Source organism: Ceratotherium simum, chromosome 1, assembly GCF_057802395.1.
Source record: "Ceratotherium simum simum isolate JZ-2026a chromosome 1, ASM5780239v1, whole genome shotgun sequence".
Lineage (NCBI taxonomy): Eukaryota > Metazoa > Chordata > Mammalia > Perissodactyla > Rhinocerotidae > Ceratotherium > Ceratotherium simum.
In genome coordinates, this window is record NC_141900.1 from 110,394,816 (window position 1) to 110,421,228 (window position 26,413).

At 42.2% G+C, this 26,413-nt stretch overlaps 1 protein-coding gene and 1 non-coding gene across 4 annotated transcripts in view; one reads left to right on the top strand and one right to left on the bottom strand.

The window, feature by feature from the left end:
• Positions 1 to 3,683: 3,683 nt before the first annotated feature.
• Positions 3,684 to 3,790, top strand: LOC147918349 (U6 spliceosomal RNA). The gene has a single exon (XR_015553496.1). It is a non-coding gene; the product is annotated as a U6 spliceosomal RNA (small nuclear RNA).
• Positions 3,791 to 8,753: 4,963 nt separating this feature from the next.
• NCAPG2 (non-SMC condensin II complex subunit G2) overlaps positions 8,754 to 26,413 on the bottom strand; it is a 76,218-nt gene continuing 58,558 nt past the window's right edge. For all 3 annotated transcript variants that reach the window (XM_004430577.3, XM_087433809.1, XM_087433814.1), the window contains 6 exons: positions 25,146 to 25,333; positions 23,638 to 23,778; positions 20,151 to 20,254; positions 19,225 to 19,325; positions 17,888 to 17,987; positions 8,754 to 9,135 (listed from right to left, as the gene is read on the bottom strand). In XM_004430577.3, the coding sequence (XP_004430634.1) occupies positions 9,084 to 9,135; positions 17,888 to 17,987; positions 19,225 to 19,325; positions 20,151 to 20,254; positions 23,638 to 23,778; positions 25,146 to 25,333 (686 nt within the window). In that variant the 3' untranslated portion in view covers positions 8,754 to 9,083. The remainder of the gene's footprint in view (positions 9,136 to 17,887; positions 17,988 to 19,224; positions 19,326 to 20,150; positions 20,255 to 23,637; positions 23,779 to 25,145; positions 25,334 to 26,413) is intronic.

Below are 26,413 nucleotides of genomic sequence, written 5' to 3' on the forward strand. Positions count from 1 at the left end.
GGCAATATTCTGATTCTCTCTGTCTACTTAACACATTGCTCAGAGCTCTGTACACATTCACCTTTTTGTTTCAGGTAGGAGGGCTCCTTTCAACATTTCTTGTAAAGCTGATCTAGTGAAGAACTCCCTCAGCATTTGTTTGTCTGGGAAAGCCTTTATTTGTCCTTCATATTTGAAGGATAACTTTGCTGGATAGCGTATTCTTGGCTGACAGTTTTTATATTTCAATATTTTGAATATATCATTCCAATCTCGCCAAGCCTGTAGAGTTTCTGTTTAGAAATTCACTGATAGCCTAATGGAGGTTCCTCTGTAAGTTATTTTCTTCTCTCTCGCTGCCCTTAATATTCTTTCTTTGTCATTGACTTTTTGGAAATCAGCCCTGAGCTAACAACCGTGCTAATCCTCCTCTTTTTGCTGAGGAAGACCAGCTCTGAGCTAACATCTATTGCCAGTCTTCCTCCTTTTTTTCTTCCCCAAAGCCCCGGTAGATAGTTGTATGTCATAGCTGCACATCCTTCTAGTTGCTGTATGTGGGACATGGCCTCAGCATGGCTAGAGAAGCGGTGCGTCGGTGCGCGCCCGGGATCCGAACCCAGGCCGCCAGTAGCGGAGCGCGCACACTTAACTGCTAAGCCACCAGGCCAGCCCTGTCATTGACTTTTGATGGTTCCAATATAATGTGTCTTGGAGAAGGTCTTTTTGTGTTGAGATAATTAGGTGTTCTATTAGCTTAACGTACTCGTATATCTAGTTCCTTCCCCAGGTTTGGGAAGTTCTCAGCTATTATTTTTTTTAAATAAGCTCTCTGCTCCTTTCTCCCTCTTCTTCTGGGATACCCATTATCCTTATGTTGCTTTTCCTAATTGAGTTGGATATTTCTTGCAGAATTTCTCCATTTAAAAAAAAATCTTAGTTCTCTCTCCTCTTCCATCTGAATCATTTCTAGATTTTTATCTTCAAGCTCGCCAATTCTCTCTTCCATACTATCTGGTCTATTTCCAATGCTTTCTACTTTATTCTTCATCTTTATTGTGTTCTTCAGCTCCAGAATTTTTTTTTTTTCAGTTTCAATCTCTTTGATGAAGTATTCCTTCTGTTCATTAATTTTATTCCTGAGCTCACTGAACTGTCTTTCTGAGTCTTCTTGTAACTTGCTGAGTTTCCCCATGACAGCTACTGTGAACTCTCTGTCAGTTAGATTGTAATCTGTGGCTTCAAGTTTGGTTTCTGGAGAGTTGTCATTTTCTTTCTGCTCTGCCGTGTTACTGTAGTTCTTCATGGTGCTTGAGTTGTTCCTCTGCTGGTGCATTTGTGGTAGCAGACACCTCTCCTATATGGGTAAGACTTTGTTTACTTGGATTTTGAGCTGCTTCTGGTTGTATTTGAGAGTCTACACTTACACTCTCCACTACCTCTGCCAGAGGTGTTGTCAGTGTCCTCCCTGTGCCGCTTGTGCCTCCGAGGTTGCTGGTGTCTTGCTGGTTATGATGTCACTGCAGTCGTGGGTGTCACCACTGGGGTCATCAGGCTGTAAGAACCTCTGCTGCTTCTAGGGTCACCTGGGTCGTGTGTTGCCCCACTGCAGCAGTGGGGAGGGGAAGCATGGGGTGGCAGCTGGAGCCACAGGCACCTCCACTACATCCAGGTTCATTGTGTCTGCAGGTGCTGCTGCTACAGGTGGGTGTCCAAAGGTGTGGGCACCTTTGTAGCTTGGGGGGACCAGGGTCATGGGCTCCACTGTAGCTGTTACCTGGCTCTCTGCAAGCTCTCCATGAGCTCAGGTGCTGCTGCCCCATGTGCTGCCTGCACTGCTGCTCTCAGGTTATCTGAGGGTGCTGGCAACGCCACTGCTGCTGGGTTCACAGGTGTTGCCACCACTGCCAGAGACCCAGGGTCTTGTATGCAGCCCCTGGTGCTGGTAGGGCTGGTGTCGGGGGTGCTGCTGCTGGGGGCTGGGTCATGGGCAACACTGCAGCTCCTGAAGCCTCAGGTCAAAGGTGCCACCTGCTACTGCTGGAGGGGGTAGGGGCTGAGCCACGAGTGCTGCTGTGGCCCCTGCAGCCTCTTGTCTCAGGCACCCGCCCAATTTCTGGAATCTCAGCTCATGGGCACCACTGCTGCCGCCAGGGGTATTGGGGTCTTAAATGCAGCCCTGGCTGCTAGAAAGCCAGTGTCAGAGGTGCCACCACTGGGAGAGGGGGAGGGGGCTGGGTTGCAGGCACCGCTGCATTTTCTGAAGCCTCACATCACGGGTACCACTGCCACTGCCAGGGCTACCCAAGTCTTGGATGCAGGCCTTGCCGTTGGACAGGCCAGTGTCAGAGGCGCCGCCACTGGTGGTGAAGGGGGCTGGGTCACAGGTACCACTGCAGTTCCTGGAGTCTCCAGTCACAGGCCCACAGTGATTCCTGGTGCCTCTGGGAGCATGGGCTGCCTGGATTCCTGGGGCCTCCATTTGTGGGCACTACCATAGTTCCTGGGGTCTCTGATCACAGGCATGGCTGCAGTTCCTGGAACCTCTGGTCTCAGGAGCTGCCACCATTGCTCCCTGATTCCACCCCTCCAGGAGGTCCAGTCCACCCACCTTTGGTCGTATTGATGTATACATCTCTCAGGCCTTCTGGTGTGCTGTGCAGAGTCCTTTACTGGTCAATGGATGTCCTACTGGTCATAACTCATCTTCCACATTTCCTTCACTCTCCCACCTCCTCCACCCCACCGGAAGTCTACAAGTTGAATCATATGCAAGAATTGGAAGCCTGACTCGTGTTTGCTCATCTCATGTATCTTCCGGCCATGCTCATTTGTCTGGGAGGCAGGAGAGTCATATCCAAGAAGGCCTAGTTAAGGCTGAGAAGATCCTTTAAAGTGTGATGGGGAAGCTGTTCTGCATGAGCTTCTCAAACTCATTTGGGCTGCTTGTTCACATTTATCCATGCCCACTGTAACCCACAGAAGCAGCTGCATGTGCCATGTATGACAGAGGCTGAAGAGACATACCCAAGGGACCCAGGGCTCCCTGGTGCCAGGGATCATAGAGAAATGTAAATCAGGAAATTTCTTCTTACTGGAAAAAACACACACAATAAAAGCCTGCAGCATGAGAGAAGAGCCAGATAACGTAACATGTTAGCAGCAGAGTTCAGACACATCTGCTGAGATTAATAATTTTTTCAGAAACGTCCTTTGTTTTTAGAAAGAAGTATGGTTCAGTCACGAGGTAGCTATAAAAGGTGTCAGAAAATCCATGAGAAGCGTGTGTTCCTGGACACTTCTACAGGAAGTACTCAGGCGTAGGATCAGGGTGAGCTGAACTCCAACCCCATCACTCATGGTCCTGCTCTGCTGCAGGATTACTGGGAACAGGAGGCCTTCAGCCCAGCTGGGAGCTTGCCCAAAGTGTCCCCTGCTCTAAACCTTAGCATGGCCATTGCCCAAGATCAACGCTGTGCTTTTTCTGCTAAATCAGACAGAAGGTAACCAGGCATCTGCGCTGTTATCAGTTCTCTTTCAAAGAACAGCACTAGAGTTAGCTACCAGTGGTCCTAAGAGAAGCATCATTATATTTTATGTTGAATATTTTCAAAATAAGCAAGGTAGTATGGCCACTTCTTCATAGTTTTTTCATTATTCAATTCTGAGTGTTACCTAAAGAATTCTCACCTTAGAAACAATTTATAGTGCTCGCTTCGGCAGCACATATACTAAAATTGGAACGATACAGAGAAGATTAGCATGGCCCCTGCACAGGGACGACATGCAAATTCGTGAAGCGTTCCATATTTTTAATTAAAAAAAAAAATTTGATAGCAAAAAAAAAAAAAAAGAAACAATTTATAGTTTAAATGTTTTGTGTTAGGGCAGGTTTTAAAGAGAAGAGTCATACTTCCTCACAGATCTGCAATTAGCAAAGGGCTGACTGGCCTCCTCAAGGAGGGGGTCCCATAACAAGGGCCCGGCCTTGGTTTCTAAGGCTGGCAGGGGGACATTGGGTATGGCAGCAGACTAGCCTCAGTTAAGTGGGATCCCCTGGTGTTGGGCCCATGCCTAGTCTCCTTCCCTGCCCCTTTGGCTTTTGTTCATGCCCACCAAACCAGCACTGGGTGGCTGATGAGTGAGGTGGTCACATTGTGCCTTCTCCCTGTTGTTTGGTGCCTTGTCCTGGAGGAGGCTTTTCTGGTGAGTGTTGACATGTGGTATGAAGACTTCCTGTTGTGTGTACTGTGTAGTACAAGGGTTTTCTATTGGATTTTAACAGATGGTCTGAAGACTTCCACATTTTCATGCACACACCTCTGCACCAGACTTGCTTGTCCCCAACTTCCAATACTTCTCCCTCCAGGCCCCTGACCCACTGGCCACCTTTCAGCTCTTCTCATGGAGACACAGCTCCATTTGAGGTCTTTGTGTTACCATGTGCACTTCACCTGAGCAGGGCACCCATCTGCGTGGACCACCACCTGGACTCATCCTGCAGTGGTGCATTTCACTGGCTGCTGCAGGCTGGCAGCCCCTGGGGACGCAGTATGAATGTGGATAGCCACGTGTGCCACTGGAAGCTGCATTCTTAGGAGAACACTCCCTCCCCACTGTCTTCCAGGGCCAGCCCAGGTGGGGCAGAAGTGCTGCCCTATCCATTTTTTCCTGTACCCATCTACCAGGCTGACCACCCATGACACTGGCTCAGGCCACTTCCTCATCCAAAGCTGGCCACGAGGAATCCAGACCACCGTGTACTAATGATGGCACAGCATGGCAAGTCCTGACCACCCACGGCTTACCTCCCATCCCTGGTGCACACATGTCACTTCAACACCCCTATGTCCAGCTACTTCTTGCTCACGTGGCCCAATTCAGCATGATGTCTTGGCATCGTGGGATAGGGCGGCCTCCAGGAGGGTGTCCGGATGGCAGGATCTCTTTGGACTGTGACAGAGCATGGGAAAGTTAACATGGGCTTAGGGCAAGACTGTTACCATATATTTTTGTCCATTTCATACGAATGTGAACTGTTCCGAATGCTGATGGAAAAGGTGCTTGCCCAATCAGTGACCACGTGCTCTGGGGCTGAGGCTGTGTTGGTTTGCTCAAGCAGAGACCCATGTCTGCTGATGGTTGGTCAAGGCGGCAGCACCCACTCTCATTCTCCAGGTTCCACCTGGCTTTGCAGGGGCTGAGCAGAGAGCTAAAGGGAGATAAGATGGCCCACCTTTATCCTCAGGTCTTTCCAGGTGATACTGGTGCCTGCCACTCCTTTTCGATGTGATGTTGCGCTTCACTTACTGGTTTGGTGGCGGCGGGGCTGTTTCTGAGGCCTCCATGCGGCCTTCTGCATAGCTGACTCTACAGGCCATGGGTCAGACTCCATTTATTACCTGGAGCCTAGACACTGCCCCACACTCACAGGGACAGGTATCCATGTCAACTCACACCCAGGATCTTCACAGTGTTTGGGGATCACGTTTTCCCAGGGCCCTAAGATCTGTGGCCACCGGCCACTTAGGGAAGAGACTGGGTGTGTATACTTCCTTCCTTTCGAGGAGCTGGCCTCTTGGTCACTCATGGCTCAGGTCTGGAACCTGGTCAAAGGATTGTGGCTTCTTACTGGGGCCACTTCCCTGAGTCCTCTGGCCATCATCTTTGACTTCCTTTGATGGTAAAGACTGGCCAGGGCCCTCACTGCCCATCTATTGTGAAATGCCGTATTCCAGGACCCTCTCCATGACTCTCCTGGACAGGAACAAGACCCTCTGGCCTTGCCGTTTTTACACTCATTGCATCCACCCATCTGATGTTCATTTGCTGCCAGCTGGTCCTGTTGTTCAGGGTCCTGTAATCCTATGGCCCTCAAGAGAGCCCAGTTCCATGACGGCCTGTTGTACCATCAGCTGGGGAGCCACCCCTGGCCTGCTTAGCGATGCTGGCAGACTGTTCCCGGGGCAGACTTCTGGCTCCGGTGGATGGTGTGTCTTCTTGTGGAACACAGTCCTGTGGTGGGTTTCCTGGCCGGACGTAGTGTCCACACTAGCACGCCCACCTCTCTGAGCCCACTTTCATGGTCTGCACGGCAATTCTGGCATCTTCACTTCTTGTGGCCATCACTTCTTCCATGCTTCTAGGAGGTGGCCTCGTGGAGTGTTCACACCGCCACCTGGGGTTCTTGCCAGGGTGCTAAGTCCTGTGTCCCAGCGCTCCCAAGTTGATAACACATCCTTTACCAAAAACGTGTACGCTTTCTCTCTTTTCCTCACATCCAATTCTGTTTAAATTTTTGTTAAATATTGAATACAAAAGAATATTTATAACTGTGTAAGGTAGAGAGAATAACAGTAAAATGAACATTCAAATATCTATTTCCAGTTTAAGAAATAGATTCCTACCAGTACCTTTGAAGAATCCTACATGCTCTTCCATCCTGCCCTCCCAAAAACAGTATTTTGGATTTTGTTTTATCTTTTCCTTGTTTACTAACATATTATCATACATGTGAGCATAAGCAATATAGTGTTCAGCTTTGCATGTTTTTGAACTTTACATAAATGGAATCATACTATATTATTCTGACTTGCTGTTTTCTTCAACATCATGCTCCTGAGGTGACCTCCCACCCAGCCCTGTCATCCCGAGGGAAGTGGGAGCTGCAGCTGCCCCAGCTGCCTCGCTCTTTCTCCCACTGAAGGGAATCTGACTTGTTTCTACTCTGCTGTTACAAACACTGACACTGAGTGTCCTTGCGCAGTGTCCTTGCTCGTGTCTCCCCGTGCACATCCACAGGAATTTCTCTAGGGTGTCTGCCTAGAGGAGAATTTCATGAACTATTTTGACCCATTAAAAACTGCATTATAGGGGCTGGCCTGGTGGTGCAGTGGTTAAGTTCGTGCACTCCACTTCGGGTTTGTGGGTTCAGATCCCAGGCGTGGGACTACGAACTGCTTATCAAGCCATGCTGTGGCAGGTGTCCCACCTATAAAATAGAGGAAGAAAGGGGCTCGCCCGGTGGCACAAGCGGTTAAGTGCGCGCACTCCGCTGCAGCGGCCCGGGGTTCGCTGGTTCGGATTCCGGGCTGCACCGATACACCGCTTGTCAGGCCATGCTGTGGCGGTGTCCCATATAAAGTAGAGGAAGATGGGCATGGATGTTAGCCCAGGGCCAGTCTTCCTCAGGAAAAAGAGGAGGATTGGCAGCTCTTAGCTCAGGGCCAATCTTCCTCACACACACACAAAAAATAATAAATAAATAAATAAATAAAATAAAATAGAGGAAGATGGGCATGGATGCTAGCTCAGGGCCAATCTTCCTCAGCAAAAAGAGGAGGATTGCCAACAGATGTTCACTCAGGGCTAATCTTCCTCACCAAAAAAAAAAAAAAAAGAAAGAAAAAGAAAAAAATTGAAATACACTTTTTCACAAATTGGATTAGTTCACTCATCAAGATTCACACAAGATAAAAGAGAAAACTCGACAACTCTGAAAACTCGTATATAAATTTAAACACTAATTAACTTTTCCCCCCAAAGAAAACAGCAAGCTCAGATAATTTTAGAGTTAGTCCTAAAACAAATCCAAGGAACTATTTCTAATCTCTCACAAACTCTTCCAGGAATATAAAAACATAGAACACTCCTCAATTCGTTTTATGAGGCTAGACAATTCTTGATACTAAATCAAACAAGGGCAAGGGCAAAAAAGAAAAGAAAAGTACATTCACCAATCTAGAATACAGCTAAGTTAGCAAAGATGTCTAGAAAGTCATATTTTCAAAATCGCCTAAAACAAGCAACCTCCACCTCCCATTCCTCAGATATCCCTTGGTAAAACCTTACCCTAAATGCTCATAACTGCAGTAAGTGATCCATTTCTGTACCTTAGAGAAACAGAGGCACTGAAAAACTGGCTTTTCTTCACTGTTTTGCTTGGGGGCTGAGGACAGAATGAACATGTGATTGAAGAAGCACTCACTTCCCATCTGTCATAAAGTGGCCTACCAGGCCACAGGATGTTGATCTGCCATGACTTAGGACCTGACAAGGGTATGAACATGCAGACCTGGTAACCTGGGGTGGGAGACGGGGTCACAATGATGCAGCCAGGAAGCCTGGGCCAGTCCTCCATTAGCACCGTGACAGCCCTCAGGAGGAAAAATAAAATAATGTGGTTCAGCTTCAGGCTGAATGACTCAGTTCTGCGTTCCTCATATTTACAGCCACGGGGCCCATCTCAACATCCAGTGAGACAGCCTCCAGACAGAAGAGGAGACCACTACAGGCTCCCACACATGGCTCCTCTCCCTGTGCCCTGCACAGCCACTCCCTCTGCTTTAGCACCTTCTACTCCTCGTAGAAAGACAGGCTTGCGCCAGAATTCAACACTTGTCCCTAGAGGGACAGCTCATATTAATATATTTAAATAAAGTATACAAACAGGGCCGGCCCCGTGGCTTAGTGGTTAAGTGCGCGTGCTCCGCTACTGGCGGCCCAGGTTCGGATCCCGGGCGCACACCAACGCACCACTTCTCTGGCCATGCTGAGGCCGCGTCCCACATACAGCAACTACAAGGATGCAACTATGACATACAACTATCTACTGGGGCTTTGGGGGCAAAAAAAAAAGGAGGAGGATTGGCAACAGATGTTAGCTCAGATCCGGTCTTCCTCAGCAAAAACAGGAAGATTAGCACGGATGTTAGCTCAGGGCTGATCTTCCTCACAAAAAAAGATAAACAAATAAAAAAATAAAGTATACAAACAGATATTGTCTTTGCTTTATTACTCATAGTTTGAAAGCAATATTATATATATATAAAACAACCAGGTTTGCTAGAAAAATGTCTTTTTTCTTTGCACCACAGGTTTCTGCACAATTGATACCTAGAGTCCTTTACATTAAATATATTTTTATGCAGGCGCTGGGCAAAAATCTAAGAACCTTTGAGTTTGCTACTCCTACCCTACCAAATGAATCCCACCTCTTCTCTATTACATGGGTTATTAATATTAAAAACACTAGGAAAATACACAATCATTTCATTTTCTGTAAGTCCTTTTTCTCTATTTTTACATGACCAAAGATGTTGGCTTGCTTATGAATTCAAAAGTTCTCCCAAAGTTCTCGATGACGTTTCATAGAGAAACCTGAAATATAAAGAAAGAAATAATTAGCTACAGAGATAAGTGATCAAATTACCCAAATGTACATTTTCACAAAATAAATCTAAACATGGTTTGCAATCAAATACACCTAAAAAGAAAGTTGAAATAATCAGTAACTGTTTCACTAATTGTTTCTCATATGTCAACTGGAGTAAGAACCCCCATCGCTAGTCATCTTAGTATAACACATGGCACATGGACAAAGCCATCAGTAAGCAGAGCCATCATCACCATCCCCCTGGCCAGCAACAGTTCACTGGGGTCCCCAAGGAACTCTTTGCACAAATAAAACACTACTATTCAATAAAAGGTGCTCACCTGCTGCGTTTTCTATGGGTGGACTCTTTTTTACTCAAAAGTACTCTCCTTTATGAGGATCTAAACCACTACTCAGATACACAGCAGACTCATGAATAGGACACATGCACTTCCCTTTCCAGCACTCACAGTCAAGAGCTTATTTCCCTCCTGCACAACACAAGATAAACGAGAACCATTTGCCCCCAAGATGCGCTGTTACAATAATGCTTCATTTCGCTACCTCAATCACCTGAGACCTTCAGACCCTTTCCCTTTCCCACCCCTCTCCTGTGCACACTTGTCCCCAAGTGAGAGTAGCTCCTCCCCTGCCCCACCAAGCCAGGTTAGGGCTGAGCTCACTTGGTACTTTCCTTTCTAGGACCTTATCCTAACTCCCTTGCAGGGGGGTCCACTTTACATGCAGAGCCCTCACTGGGCAGTTCTCACACATGCCAGGTAGTACGTCACCACTCTCTAGGACAAATGGATGTATTTACAAGTGCACGTTCACCCTACCCCCCTCAGAGGGTATGCGGACCAGCCAACCTCTGAATTCCTCCCTAGACACAAATACCAGTCTTTATCCTAAATGAGGTCTCAGCTTGATTCACACTCTTCAGCCTGGGGATGTTACAATCACTAGTCTGCCCGTGCCCTGCTCCTCGTGGAAACCAACCAGTCTACAACAGCCCTGTCTAGTATCAATAAGCACGTGTACAACTTTAAACTTTTTAGTGGCCACATTAAAAGAAATCAAAATAATCAGGTGAAATTCATCTTAATATATTTTATTTAGCTCAATATACTCAAAATATGTCAACTTGTGACCGATATAAAAATATTACTAACATATTTTATCTTTTCTTTGTACTCTCTTCAGACCCTGGTGTGTAGTTTTCACTTAGGCCACATCTCAATTCAGACTCACCATATTTCATGTGTACAATTTCTACTGTAGTGGCCAGCACCAATCTAGAAAAATTAAAAAAATTTTCTCTTTAGCCCTGGAATTCAGGAATTTTATTCAGACTTAGTGTGATTTTTTTCATCACGCCTATCCAGAATTTAGTGAAAGAAAAAAAAAAATCTTTAAAATTACATATTTCTTCAGTTCCAGGAAATTTTCTCCTATCGTTTGTTAGATTACTGCTTCTCTTGGGTCTATTCCTCCAAGACTATCTTTATTCCCATGACTTTTCTTCATTAGTATCTGTTCTGTGTTTTGAGATATTCGTCCAGCTGGACCATTTAGACCATCTGGAATCTGAGTCTCAACACTGACATCACTCCAGTGCATCGCTGACATTTTTAATTCAAGGGTTTTTAGTTCTAGATCATCCTTTTGGGGCTACAATTGATTTTTTCTTTAAAGACTCTTATTATTAATTGTCTGGCTGGCCCATCACTGTTACCTTACTAATGGTTGTTCGGATTGTTTCTCACTAACTGCCGGGCCACTCTATGTGTGTGGTTAGTCTGTGCCCTACAGACATCTCAGGTGGATGCAGAGATGGTGGACAATGAGAGACACAAGGCCTGTGATGGCCACCATCGCAGCAGAAAGCAAGGTATCTGTATCCAAAAGAAGCAGCAGAAGACTCCTGATGCTCCTGCATGTCTTCCAGCAATCCTAGCCTCAGTGACAGAAAAGAGACCACCCAACTGGGTCAGCACTGTAGGAGCTAGAGAGACCAGAACACTCCTGAGGGCCAGTATCTCTGGACCTCTGTGGGTCAAGGCGTCAGCCAGACCCAAACTCCCTGGTGGCCGGAGGGAGGAAAGCGCTCTCTTACCATGCCCCAGGAGTTGAGACACACAGACACAGAATACATTAAGTCACCAACACTCCAGAATCTAAAATTTATTTTTAATTACTCAAAAATATTGTCTCTTTAAGTGAGCATGAATTTAAAAATACATAAGAGAAAAATGTTAGGTTATGTTGGCAAAAGTACTTATTAACTATAGAATAATCAGCTGCTCACGTTGACCTAAGTCCAGACTAAGTACGATAATGACTATTTATCATCACCTCTGAACCTAGCATTGTGCTAGCACACTGGGCCGCTGGGCATCGTATGTTCTCCTTTCATAGGCAAGGTACTCGAGGCTGAGAGGGGTGAAGCAACTTGTCCAAGACCACACCACTAATAAAGGCAGAGTTTGGGTTCAAACCCAGGCTGCCTGTCTTCTGACTACCCTAAAGGCCTCGGATACTAAAAACATATTCTACTATACTATGAATTTATTCATTCTTCTATTATGTGCGGAAAGGACTGAATACACTATGTGGACCAGAGAAATAAGAATCATTAAAGAGGGGCCGGCCCAGTGGCGCAAGTGGTTAAGTGCACGCGCTCTGCTGCGGTGGTCCGGGGTTCGCTGGTTCGGATCCCGGGTGCGCACTGATGCACCGCTTGTCAAGCCATGCTGTGGTGGCGTCCCACATAAAGTGGAGGAAGATGGGCATGGATGTTAGCCCAGGGCCAGTCTTCCTCAGCAAAAAAAAAAAAAAGAATCATTAAAGGACAAAATGAAGGAAACGTGGAATTTTAGAGCCGGAAGGGACAGTGACAAACCTTAGACAAATTAAACCCCCTGGGCCAGGGTTCTCCTCGTGTGTGACAAGACATTTAAAATAGGTGACGTGTGGGCCGGCCCCGTGGCTTGGTGGTTAGGTGCACACGCTCTGCTGCTGGCCGCCCGGTACGGATCCTGGGCGCACACCGAGGCACCGCTTCTCCGGCCATGCTGAGGCCGCGTCCCACATACAGCAACTAGAAGGATGTGCAACTATGACATACAACTATCTACTGAGGCTTTGGGAAAAAAAAGGAGGAGGATTGACAATGGATGTTAGCTCAGAGCCGGTCTTGCTCAGCAAAAAAAGAGGAGGATTAGCATGGATGTTAGCTCAGGGCTGATCATCCTCACAAAGGAAAAAAAAAAAATTAAAAAAAACAAAGATATTAAAAAAAAAAAAAAAGCATCCAGCCCCAAATTTATTTTTAAAAACAGACTATTAAAATTATATACAGCAGAATAAAATGATATTATTTATCAACACTTGATAACAAAAAAGAGGTCACTTTCAGGGAGTACTCTCTTCTTCAAGGTCTGATAGCAAGGTTTAATGTTGGGGACTGCATATAATTGCAGTTGCCTATATAATCAAAATTGCCTATATATAGGCAAAATTAATATTGGTAAGTAATTCGCTTGCAATATGATTACAGTTCATTTACTCAGTGGGAAAAATTCATGATATAACACAAAACTTAAGAAATATTTCTATAATCTCTAATTATAAATTTATTGCTATTTTCATATTATTTATGAAAGTAATAAATATAACATACTTGACAGTTAAATGCACCAGTGCATTGGCAAATGCATGCTGTTGCTTCTGAGAAAATATGTTCAATTTACAGTATGCTATGCTGAGGCAATTAAAGTGCAATGAGAAGCATTTTTATTTAGCACCCAACAGACCAGCTAACAAAATACTAACCTTGCTGGAGAGAAAATCAGTCTATTTGTTAAGAAAATGTTCACTTCTAAATTAATGCCCCATTGCCTAAAACATTAATTGGACCAAGGGGTTCCCAGAGTCTTAAAGATGTTGACTTGCCTTAATGTATCTACTCCAAAGTTAAATCAATAATATTTTAAAATAATCTTAAACCCTAACTGTTAAAAAAAAATCAATCTAATGGAAGATTAAGTTTCATCAATTTTTTAGACTGATTTTTTTTTTGACACTGGTTTTTCTATTGTGTGCTTCTTGCATATTTAAGTAAGAAGCAAGTGTTTCACAGTTCCTACCTATTTACTTTTTTAAGATATTTCCTCTTTAAAGGGAAGAACTCTTTTTGACATCTGTGTATCAGCTTAGTAGAGAAGATGACATATAGTTGTAGAAACAAGGAAGAAACAAAATATTACATGCCCTGTGTTTAAATTCTAATACCCTTTTCTTTTCCAGAGTGTAAATTTTGAACTTCTAAGGCTTTTTTTTCTCTCAATGTAACTAACAGAATTCAAGTACTCACTTGAAACTCTGAAAGTGGAAATGCAAGAAATTTCTAGCAAAGAGCAAATGTCCCTCTTTCCTTACATCTTCAGAACAGTAAATATTATTCTACCTGCAAAAAACTGTCCCTGAAAATGTTATTTCTAACAAAGAAATCATGTAAAATGCTTGGACTTCTCAGATTGTTACCACATGCTATGAAAATAACTAGTCATTTACATAGTTTGCAATTCAGATTGCCTTATTTAATATTTGTGCCTGGTAAAAATATTTACACTGCCATGTGTTTTCTGAAATATACAAATGCTCCTCAGTTTCCTCCAAATGAGAAGATCATTTCCCTCTTCCCCACACACCTCGAAATAAAACAAGTTCATAAAACCTAGAGTCTGTTGGGTTCCTCCTTCAAATATATAGTTGCAAATCTGACTTATTAAAACTGCATAGTAAATATTCAATAGTTTTTAGAATAAAGTATATAATTGAATGCATTTCCTTTACTCACAACCAAGGATACCCAAATCCCCCTGCTCTAGTGCCCAGCTCAAGGCCTCATCCAGGAATGGCGCTAAGCACAGCACTGGTCAGTAGGGATGCTAGAGGGACACAGGAAGTGGGGAGGGCTTTCTCTTTTCAGTTCTGACCCCTGCAGAACACACAGGCTCCCCAGCACAAGGTTTCCATAGGACCCAGCCTTTTCTAGGAGACCCAGACAGCACAGACAGCACCCCAGGCTGCTGCCCCGACCAGGCTCCATGAGGCACCTGTCCAGCCAGCGGCTACCTGACCCGAGCAGTAAATGGAAGCTTGCAGGACTTCCCAGAGGGCTCCAGCTTGGTTGTGGCAGCACCCCCGGCACCCCTCTGTGGATGGGCATCCTTGACCCCTGGAACTGGACATCCAGTGAGTCCCACTAGAAGGCCTCAGGACTTCTCCATCCAGGGAGCCATGTCGCAGCCCTGGGGTGTGCTGCTCTCAAGTCTGTGCTCCTCTATGCTTTAGAGTTCGCTTTAACTCTTGCTAGCCAATAATCCATTACACCAATGCCCTGATAAAAATTCTTGACATTGATCTTTCTCTGTGCGAGTCACTGTGTGGTTTCTGCCTCCTGGCTGGAATGCCACAAACACTCAGGAAATGCTCACCAAAAGAGGCTGGCCCAGTTGTCTTAATACCTTACAAAATGGACTTCATAGGGAAAAGCATTACTAGAGATAAAGAGGGATCCTTTATAAAGACAAAAGGGTCAATTCATCAAGATATAGCCATTCTAAATTCATATGCACCTAATATCAGGATCACAAAATACATAAAGCAAAACTCCTCTATCAGAAATGGACAGGGGCCGGCCCCGTGGCTTGGTGGTTGGGTGCACGTGCTCTGCTGCTGGCGGCCCGGGTTTGGATACCGGGCGCGCACCGACACACTGCTTCTCCGGCCACGCTGAGGCCGCGTCCCACATACAGCAACTAGAAGGCTGTGCAACTATGACATACAACTATCTACTGGGGCTTTGGGGGGGAAAAAAAAAAAACAGAGACAACATAAAAAAAAAAAAGAAATGGACAGATCCAGCAGGCAGAAAATCTGTAAAGACAGGGCTAAACTCAACACCATCAATCAACTGCATACAACTGACAGCTATCAACTACTTCACCCAACAACAGTAAAATACACATTCTTCTCAAGCTCACATAGAACATTCCCCAAGATAGATCACATTCCGGGCTAGAAAACACACCTTAACAAGTTTAAAAGCATAAAAATCATACAATGCCTCTTCTCAGACCACAACGGAATTAAACTGGAAATCAACAACAGAAAGATAACCGGAAAATCCTAAAGTCTGTGGAGATTAAACAACACTTTTTTTTTTTTTTTAAATAATTTTATTTATTTATTTTCCCCGAAAGCCCCAGTAGATAGTTGCATGCCACAGCTGCACATCCTTCTAGTTGCTGTACATGGGACGCGGCCTCAGCATGGCCAGAGAAGCAGTGCGTTGGTGCGCGCCTGGGGTCCGAACCCGGGCCGCCAGCAGCAAAGCACACGCACTTAACCGCTAAGCCATGGGGCCGGCCCTAAACAACACACTTCTAAATAATACATGGGTCATAGAAGAAATCTGAAGAAAAATTTTAAAAGATTTTTAACTAAATGAAAATGAAAACTCAACTTATCAAAATTTGTGGAATACAGCAAAGGCTGTGCTTAGAGGATAATTTACAGCACCAAATGAATACATTAGAAAAGAAGAAAGATGTAAAATCAATAATCGAAGCTTTCACCTTAGGAAACTAGAAGAAGAAGAGCAAATTAAATCTGAAGCAGGCAAATGAAATAATAAAAATTACAGCAGAAATCAAAAAAATTGAAAATAGGAAATCAACAGAGAACAATCAATGAAACCAAAAGCTGGTTCTTTGAAAAGATCAATAAAATCAATAAGCCTCTAGCCAGGCTAAGAAAAAAAGAGAGAAGACACAAATTACTAATATCAAGAATGAAAGAGGGAGGGCCAACCTGGTGCCTAGTGGTTAAGTTTGGCACGCTCTGCTTCAGCAGCCCGGGTTCAGCTCCCAGGCATGGACCTACACCACTCGTCAGCAGCCATGCTATGGAGGCGACCCACATACAAAATAGAGGAAGACCGGCACAGATGTTAGCTCAGGACTAATCTTCCTCAAGCACAAAGAGGAAGATTGGCAACAGATGTTAGCTCAGGGACAATCTTCCTTAGCAATAAGAAAAAAAAAAAAAGAAACAGGGGACATCACTACAGATCCCATGGATATTAAGAGGATAATGAAGGAATATTATGAACAACTCCATGTCCACAAGGTTGATAACTTAATGAGATAGACCAAATCTTTGAAAGGCACAATCTGCCACAACTGATGGATAAAGAAATAGACAATCTGAATAGGCCTATATCTATTAAGAAATTGAATCAATAATTAATAATCTTCCAAAGCAAAAAGCATGAGGCCTAGATGATTTCAATGGTGAATTCTACCAAATATTTAAAGAAGAAGTGATACCAATTCTCTACAATCTCTTTCATAAGACAGAAGCAGAGGGAATACTTCCAAACTGATTCTATGAGGCCAGTATTTCCCTAATACCAAAGCCAGACAAAGACATTACAAGAAAACAAAACTACAGACCACTATCTCTCATGAACATAGATGCAAAAATACGCAACAGAATATTAGGCAAATCAAATTCAACAATGTATAAAAATATTATACACCATGACCAAGTGGTATTTATCTATGCAAAAGTATGCAAAGCTGGTTCAACATCTGAAAATGAATTAATGTAATCCACCACATCAACAGACTAAAAAAGAAAAATCAGACAATCATATCAATAGATGCAGAAAAAGCTTGTGATAAAATCCAGTACAATTTCATAACAAAAACTCTCAGTAAACTAGGAATAGAGGGAAACTCATCAACTTGATAAAGAATAGCTACAAAAAACCTACAGCTAACTAACATCATACTTATTGATGAGAAAGTAGAGGCTTTCCCACTAAGATCAGGAACAAGGCAAGGATGTCCCCTCTCACCACTCCTTTTCAACATCATACTGGAAGTCCTAGATAATGCAATAAGACAAGAAAAGGAAAGAAAAAGTATACAGACTGGGAAGAAAGAGATAAAACTGTCTTTGTCTTTGTTTATAAGTTAGCAATTTAGGATTCTGAAAGCCTTTCTCCAAAGGAGAAAGTGGCTATAGAAAGTGGCTAGTTTCCCAGGCATAAATAATACTAATGACCTAGTTCAGAGCTCTGTAACACTTAACCTTATGATGTTCAAAAAACAGCAGAGAAAACACTGTTTTTGTGGCTGGTCTAAGAGTCAAACATAATTCATAATAGAGTCTACAGGAAATTGTACAGCATGTCAAAAACAGTATACAGCAGCAAAAACACTGAGCTAGAAAGTAACCTAGTGAACAAATTCCTAAGCAGCAGTCCCTGTGGTAGCTACGGGCCACTCAGAAAGGAAGAAATCATATATCTTTCTTCAGTCTCTGTAGGACTTTTCCCATGCCCAATGTGGATGCTTGTGGACTGGGTAATTATATCTTAGGAATGCCCACGGAACCACCAAAAGTAACCTGTCTAGCTTTAAAACCATATAAAATAAGTTTGTATGCTCTTACTTTTCTAGACCAGCATTTTGTCACTGACAGTTTTGTTTGTGAAGACAGAAGTAGGAAGTAAATCACACACGCTCCATGAGTTTTGCCCACAGAAACATTTCTGTCCCCCAGGCCCCAGTTTTCTAACTACCTGGCTGTAGCAGCAGAAATGAAAATGTGATCTAAATATACCTAAGGAGTAACTAGTAGTTTTCAGATCTTCACACCTGGAGTGTATCTATGTTTTACCTTTCCATGCTATCCTCTTCCAAAGTAATTTCCATGAATGTCTTCAGTTTTCTGTGAACAGTGGCTGCAACATCCTTCACTTTTGAACTCTTATGTTTAACTATGGGAAAATTGTATTAAAGACAGAAAAAAGATTTTAATACTACCACACAAAAGCAAACATACACTGTTATCAATGTGGGCACAATTTCAAAGGACTGAACCTCCCTACCTTTCCCTTTGAGTTAACCCATGTGTTGACCTGTGGAACAGCAGTTATCCCTTCAAAGGGATGTGAGAAGATCAAACGTTTACAAAAGCAACTCATCAGGTCTAAGGTAGAGTTCCAATGGATATGAGCCCATGAGTTCTGGCCACGTGTCAGACTTGATGCTCACCTGTGCCTCCATCAGAAATGACAACTACCACATTTCAGTCATCGCTTGTTGGGCAAATATTTAAGTACCTAATAAGTTCTAAGTACTTATCAGCACCCCAACTTCCATCCTCACACCCTCCATGTGGAGAATGTCTCCTCATCCTGCAGATCTCAAATCAGGGGCACCTCACACCCTCCATGTGGAGAGCATTCCTCATTCTCCAGATCTTAACTCAGGGGACACTCCCTTAGGGAGTCTTTTCTGATGCCTGGCCCGGGTCAAACTAGCTACAAAGTAGTATCATAAATCTGCAAACATACTACGCATGCAGACTTATGAGGAGAGCTTGTTTCAATAGGAGCATTCTCTATGTATAATATGTTATCTTAGAAAATAATTTCCACATTAGTAAAATTAAGCAAAATATATAGAAACTTAACAGTAGTCCACCTGCAGGGATGTTACTATATTTTACACTGAGGTAAGCATTTTATAGGTATCTCCAATTATTTTTCCAGTATTCTTTCATCTGGCTGGGATATTCAGAATAGGCAAGGTTAAGGCTAATGCAAAACAGCAGACATATGAAATATTAACACCAAAACATACCATCATTAGCAAAAATAAATTCAGGTTTTTAAACATAACTAATATAGGACAAATCAATAGTAATGCAATTCTGAGACACAGAGAGGGGTATGTAATGGGTCCAGTGGGGAAAGGGGAAAGGTGGACAGGAACTGATTAGGAAGCATGAGCTAGCTGGTATACCAGGCGGCACAGGGTTAGCTAAGCAGAGGAAGCCCAGGCAGACAGCATGTGTTCAGAGCAGGAAAGAGCAGGGTGTGGAAACTGTGAGAGCCTGACTGGCAGGAGACTCGTCAGACGTAGGAGCTGAGTTCCCAAACATTCCCTGAAAGTTCTGGGTGAGATACATCTAGCAATATCTCAGATAATATGAGAAAAAATTTAACCAACCTTTATTAATAACCAAAATAATATGCACAACAGCTGTGAGACATACAATGCCTTCAATATCATCAGAAGTAACACATGCCTTTAATTCATCTAAAAATGATCTGCAAAAAATCATAAACATCTGAAATTACTCTACAGTATACATCCTAATACTTTATAGAAAAACAAACATAGCCAAGATTCATCAGCCACCATGAATTCTAGTTTTCAGGTAACACGAGAAGTTGACTAAACTCTTCCCATACTTTTCACTGTAAGTGTGCCAAATCATACAGGTGAGATATTAAAATCAGATGATACTGCTAGAAAGAGAACAAGGACATTCTGGTAAGTGAACAAAGCTAATCTTTATACCCACAATGCACACAAAAAAGATTTACCATGTTACTGAAAGATAATTCATAGCTGCTAAAAACAATGCTTTTTAAAGTTTTCATTGAACATGTCTGCTATTAAAGTTCCACAGGTATCAGATATCTGTAAAACTATTGCTTCTGTAATCTATCAGCCCTGTATATGCCACAACCCCAGAATTTTAGTCAAGTGACATATGGACAGAGAAATGAGTAACAGCTGTGTGTCAAATGAAAACTAGTCAAGTGTTCTGAAAGTATACATAGTAAGAAGTATTTTACTACACATTAACATTTTAAATGTTTCCCTCTTACTGAATTTTAGTAGGATAAGCATAACCAGAAACTATGTGGATGAATATATTTTATAGAAGGTTAGAATTTCTCTTTGCATTAGTATAATGTAAATACTTTTAATCACTGAAAAAATGAGAGAAAATTCTATGGAATGTATTTCTCACAGAAAAAAATGGACCTTGGAGAAATTCTGAGAGTAAAAGGAATAGAGCAAAAGCTACTGAGAGCTTACATCCATGATAAGAGTTATCAGGACAGTACAGAGAAAATGATTACCTGACCACATTTGGAGATTTTATTATTATTCCTATTAAACACCTTGAAAATGGTGGAAGGTCTGAAAGACACTCCAAGGGGGTAAGCTCTTCTACATCAGAAACCTAAAAAAAAAGTTTCAGATCAGTAACTTATAAATTGAGAATGAGAAGGGACTAATTTCTTATTTTACACTGTTTAGGGTTTTCTTCAACACTTGAGAAAGGCATTCCAGAAACTCAAATGTGATTTTTATTAACTGTTGAAATGTCTACAATAATTATGATTAATCTATTATTATACACAGGGGTGTCTTATCCAGTTAGACAGATGTAAATAAAAAAGACAGACCTGTCACTCAACAAGCCTTTTGTCAAAGAGCCTTTAATCTGATATCATCTTCTGTAAATAACGTGTTTTTATGCTAAGCAAATTTAACTTGTTATTCTTATTAGTCCAGATCAGGTTTTCTCAATCTCAGCATTACTAACATTTTGGACTGGATAATTCCTTGTTGTGGGGGCGTCCTGTGCACTGTAGGGTGTTGAGCAGCATCCCTGGCCTCCATCCACCAGACACCAGCAGCACCCCTGCTGTGACAACTACAAATGTTCCCAGACATCGCCAGTGTCCTCAGGAGGAGCAGAATCACCTGCAGTGAAGTGCCGCTGGTTTGGATCCACAAAGAGGGTCCGACCTGATCTATGCCCTTTATTATCAACCATCCGAGTTTAATGTCATCCGTTCTTAGTGAATGAGCTCCATGTACAAATGGCCTTAAGTCCAGAACTCCTGCTCCAGGAAGGGGCTTATGGCTTTCTTTTCCACCGTAATAGCTAAGGCGTGAGTATGCCCACCCACCCTCATATCGCTCCACCACTATCTTTTGCCTATTTCTTGGTTATCTTAGGGAATTTCCCTTAGGCGTAACTATAGACAGCACCTGTAACAAGCCTTCCCATATTTCCTCTGCTAGGAGTCATACTACTAATTTGGATATAAAGTCAATCATCATTATATATGAAATAGCACTGTTTCTCATTAAAATGCTTTACATCTTATATGTTGCAAATACATTGCTGATACAACGAGACAAATGATTATTGACTAGTTAAAATAAAAATGTATCTTGAGATTTTTGGCATATGCAGAGGTAATGTCTATGACAGGAACACAAGAGGTAGATGATGCTAATGGGAAGAAGATTGTTATAAGATTCTTATGATGCACAGTTACAGTAGCATTTCTGCAGGGAGACTGTGAGGAGTTACACACACCACTAACATCCCTAGAGAAACCACTAAAGAAACTACACAACAGAAAATATAAAGTCAACAGAGAAGATAAAATAGAACAAACACTCAATTTATCAAAAAATGGCAGGAAAGGAAGAAAAGTCAGGGACTAATAGAAAACAAACATCCAAATGGTCAACTCAAACCCAAACCTATCAATAATTTCACGAAAATCAAATGGATTAAGCACCTCAACTAAAAAGCAGAGATTATAGGATTGGACAAAAAAAAAAGACCCATCCATGTGGTGTTTGTAAGAAACACAGGTTAAAAGTAAAAGGGTAAAAAAAGATATGCTATGCAGACATGAAAAACAGCAAAGAGTAGACTGTGTGATGGAAGTATTACCAGAGACAGAGAGACCTCTCATAAGAACAAGATGGGTGATGCATCAAAAGACAACAATCTCCAGTGTGCACACGCCTAATAACACAGCTCCAAATACATGAAAAGAAAATTGACAGAACTAACGGAAAGAGATAGACCCTCCATAGCGCTAACCTTTCACTGATGGGGCAAGTAGACAAATAAAATCAGTAAGGATATAGAACAGAGATCAGCACATTTTTTCTGTAAAGTAGTAAAATAGTAAAAATTTAAATAAAATAATAAATATTTTCAGCTTTATGGGCAAAACGGTCTCTGTCACAATGACTTAGCTCTGCTGTTGTAACACAAAGCAGCCACAGAAAATACGTAAACGGGGCCAACCCGTGGCCTAGTGGTTAAGTTCAGTGTACTCCGTTTTGGTGGCCTAGGTTCAGTTCCCAGACGTGAACCTACACCACTCATCAGTGGCCACGCTGTGGTGGTGACTCACATACAAAATAGAGGAAGATTGGCACAGATGTTAGCTCAGGATGAATCTTCCTCAGCAAAAAGAGGAAAATTGGCAACAGATGTTAAGCTCAGGGCAAATCTTCCTCAAAAAAAGAGAGAAAATATGCAAATGAATGGGTGTGGCTGTGCTCCAACATAACTTCATTTACAAAACTGATGGTGGGCCAGCTTTGCCCACAGGCATTAACTGATTTATTTATAGTTGTTACCTATACAGCTCACAGGAGTAAATAAGTTCTAGTTCTCATTCTATGTAGAAATTTCTAGTAATTACTAGAAATTACTTTCCAAAACCAAAAGCTCCTATCAAGCTTTAAGGAGGGCCTTAAATTCTATTAATGCTTTAGAATTTAGTTAACTTTTTTTATATTCATGATGTTATAATACAAAATTTATATAACTTATATATATATACACATTTGTATAATTCAATGATTGTCCATGTCAGATGTCATCTTTTCATACTGAGAAAACCCATCATTATTTTTACTATCTTCTTAAATCACTATTCCACGCCCTGGCTCAATACCTTGAGGATTCCATATGGGCAAACAGCACTTCTTGTTCTGATGTGAATTATCATCCTGATTGCGTCGGTCTTTAACCAAGTAGGCTTATCATATAAAATATGCTACTGCTAAGAAAAGAGCTAGTCCTTTATAGAGTAAGACTAAATAAATAATCTATTTAAACTGATATCAGAAATTCAAATTTCCCATGCTTAGAAGTGAAAAGAAAGGGTTATGCTGTAGAAGGCAGTCAAAGAGACATGAATACAGTCATGCTGTATTCATGACAGGGATACATTCTGAGAAATGCTGTTAGGTGACTTCGTGGTTGTGCAAACATCACTGAGTGTACTTACACAAACCTAGACGGTGTAGCCTACTACACACCTAGGCTATATGGTATTAATCTTATGGGACCATCGTCACATATGGGCCAGTCACTGACCAAAATGTCATTATGCAGTGTAATTGACTGTATCCCAAAGATGCAGTCCAAGAGCAGTCTTCATCCTGCTCACCACTGACCACGACTGCTTTCACCTTTGTCAGGAGAGAGGAATCTTAAGAAATGTATCAACTCACTTAAATCTCTAAAATATGGCAAAAAGAAATGTTCACAACGGAAGAACTAGTTTGGCTTTAATCAAGAATGATAACATCCTTAATGTATTTATCCAATTATCACATGACTCTAAAACGCAAACTAGCTGTAAAACTGTGAGGTCCACCTTCTGGGAATGAGACCACCCACTAAACTTTCATTCTTAAAAAATACTGAAAAGACATAAAAATGTGCTACTAGTACAAAACAGCATCTTGTATAGTCAGAAAGAGACACAACAGTTTCAGGATCAATAGATTCACCTTTCGTAGTCGGTGACTTATCTCGACCACAGACGCAGCAATCAGAGTTGAAAGAACGCCCCGGTGAACAGGTGTATCCACGTGCCAAGACTGAACGGTGGTTATAAATTCATGAAGAGGGGTCTGAACAGAATAAAGGAGCTACAAGAAAACACATCAGTCGTTTTTAGTGGTTGAAAAAAGCACTTTAAGAATGAGTATTCCTATTGCACCCCGCCAGGAGTCCAGGAGTCACTAATATTATTTGCCCATTATCAGTGTCCACTCCTTTCCTTTCTGTTGTAGACTCAAATCTCTTCAACACCACAGCTAGAAGAGGATAGAAAGGACTGAAGCACACTGGGAATTACCTTTACAATATTCTTTCCCCAAAAGCAAAGAAAAATCCCCACGAATAGAAGTATCAATAATATTAATAAAGAGGAAAGAAAGAAAAGATGAAGAAATATCACTGACATTAAAAGAAGACATCAACTATGAGGCCATGTGTTCTGAATGAAGCTGCACAGCCAATGTTAAAAAATCTGATGAGAAAATAAGATTTTGGCACAAATTACACTAGATAAACAGATCACAGACACTTGAACCAACGCATTCAAAATCACAAACATTTCAAATTAACTCAAATATGAACTAGACTAGTGAAAATGTGGCCAACAATCTTCAATTACCTCCATCAGCTAAGAACAGAATAAAATTGAAATTTTCAATATTTCATAAACTTTGCTATTTAAGCATTTTTAAAAATCTTCATTAAAAAAGAATAGCTCATTCATATTTTTAAACTACTACTTAGAAAACACAATGGCCTTCTCTGATGACAATGTTTTTATGAATAAAGCAAATCTGGCATATGAGTCAATATTTTTTACTTGACTTGGTTACTTAGTATCCCACTTCACACTAGCTTTCAATCAGCAAAGGGAACCATGGGCCCTTACAGGTCTTCACCTCTTGCTTCCAACTAGGAGAAGGTTAATATGTGATGGGAGGGTAACCTGTGATGGAAATTAACATTTCACCTGGGGAAAGTCTTTGTCATTTACAAATAATCAAAATTAGCATTCTCAAAAGTATATTTTATTTGGAAAATTCTGTGAAATAACAATTGAGGACTCACAAGCCTAATGCAATTAGTGCTCTGCTTCCTGTCCCACTAGGAAGATGAGCTCTCTCGCTGCTGGCCTGTTGACCTGAACTCGTGAAAACCTGTCCCAAGACTGAAAGTCAAAAGTGGGCTCTTAGCCCTCCCTCGCCTCATGCCCAGTGCAGACAATACTGTCTCTCTGAGTGTGCCACACTATGCAGAAGGCTGGCAAGCAGCGCCTGAATGATGGCACCTGGCAATTTTCTCCTACACCATGCTGCACCTCACCTAATAGGCCAACGGCACAAGCAAGTGCTAACTGAGCCTGCAAGTGAGTGGACACATTTTCATGCACCCTCGTCCATCACGGAGAACTGTCCATCTAACGTCTAACGACCCCGTCCTGTGAAGGCATGAGTACCCGCAGGCCTTCTTCTGGCTGCTTTCTGAAGCTCCATGCCATACATTCCAACATTTTCTGAAACACCTTCTGGACCATATCAAACAGCGTTGCAACTTCTTTGTCTGAATCTGTTTTCTGCGTCAAGGTACTTCCAGTTACCTCTTTCAGAATGCCAAGAAGTAATGAAACATAAAAGAATCCCTTCACTAGAAAGAAAAATGGAAAAATGAGTTAACTAATCACACAATTTAGTTGAAATTAATACACATTTTTCCCTTAACATACGTGGATTTTATAGTAACTTAAAAGAGATTGTTATTGGTAAGCCAATACCAGGTCGGTCAGAGTAATATAAGTTTTAACATAATCAATCAATCAATCTTGCTCCATTTAAATATAAAACCAATACCTTCAGTAACAGTAACAGCATATTTGACTCAGTCACTAAGAACTGTACTCATTGCACACGTGGACTATGTGGTTCCTTGAGCACCTGGATTAGAGAACGTGTCTTATTTTCTTATGTAATAGTGACATCAATACCAGCTCTACTATTACAAGTCTAAGAGAGATGGCCCAAGAGCTTTCAAAATATGATTAAAGGGGCTGGCCTGGTGGCTAGTAGTTAAGTTCACGTGCTCCGCTTCAGTGGCCCGGGGTTTGCAGGTTTGGATCCTGGGCGTGGACCTACCCACCACTCATCAAGCCATGCTGTGGCAGCATACCACATATAAATTAGAGGAAGATTGGCACAGATGTTAGCTCAGGGCCAATCTTCCTCACACACACACACAAAAAAGCTTTAAGAATCTCACAGGCCAACTCTGTTAAACTCTTGATACTTTGTAGTTTGCTGGGTTGTCCTTCTCTTCCAAATCACCTCCTTTACTGTTGGTAATTTGGTAAAATGTTTTCTGTTGTATGAGCCTAATCCTACAATTCATCTTGAAGATTCTGAATTTCCATCTTTGTTTCTATCCAATCTTGTTTGTGAGTTGAATTCTAAAAACAGAGCCTGGGGTCTCGCCCTCCAGTAAGCTTTGTAAGCGCCCTCATGTGTTCTTATCCCACTCTGGACCCTCAGGCTGCCCAACACTGATTAACCTTTAGGTGTGCGTGAGTGCCTCCCCATTTAGACAGCAAATTCTTCCTGGGCAGGAACCATGCTGCATGATTCGTACATACATTTTAAAATATATACTATATAAACTATACACATATATATATTTTTAAAATTTGTCATATGGAAAAGCACAGAAATAATGTTCCTCATTAAAAGATTATTA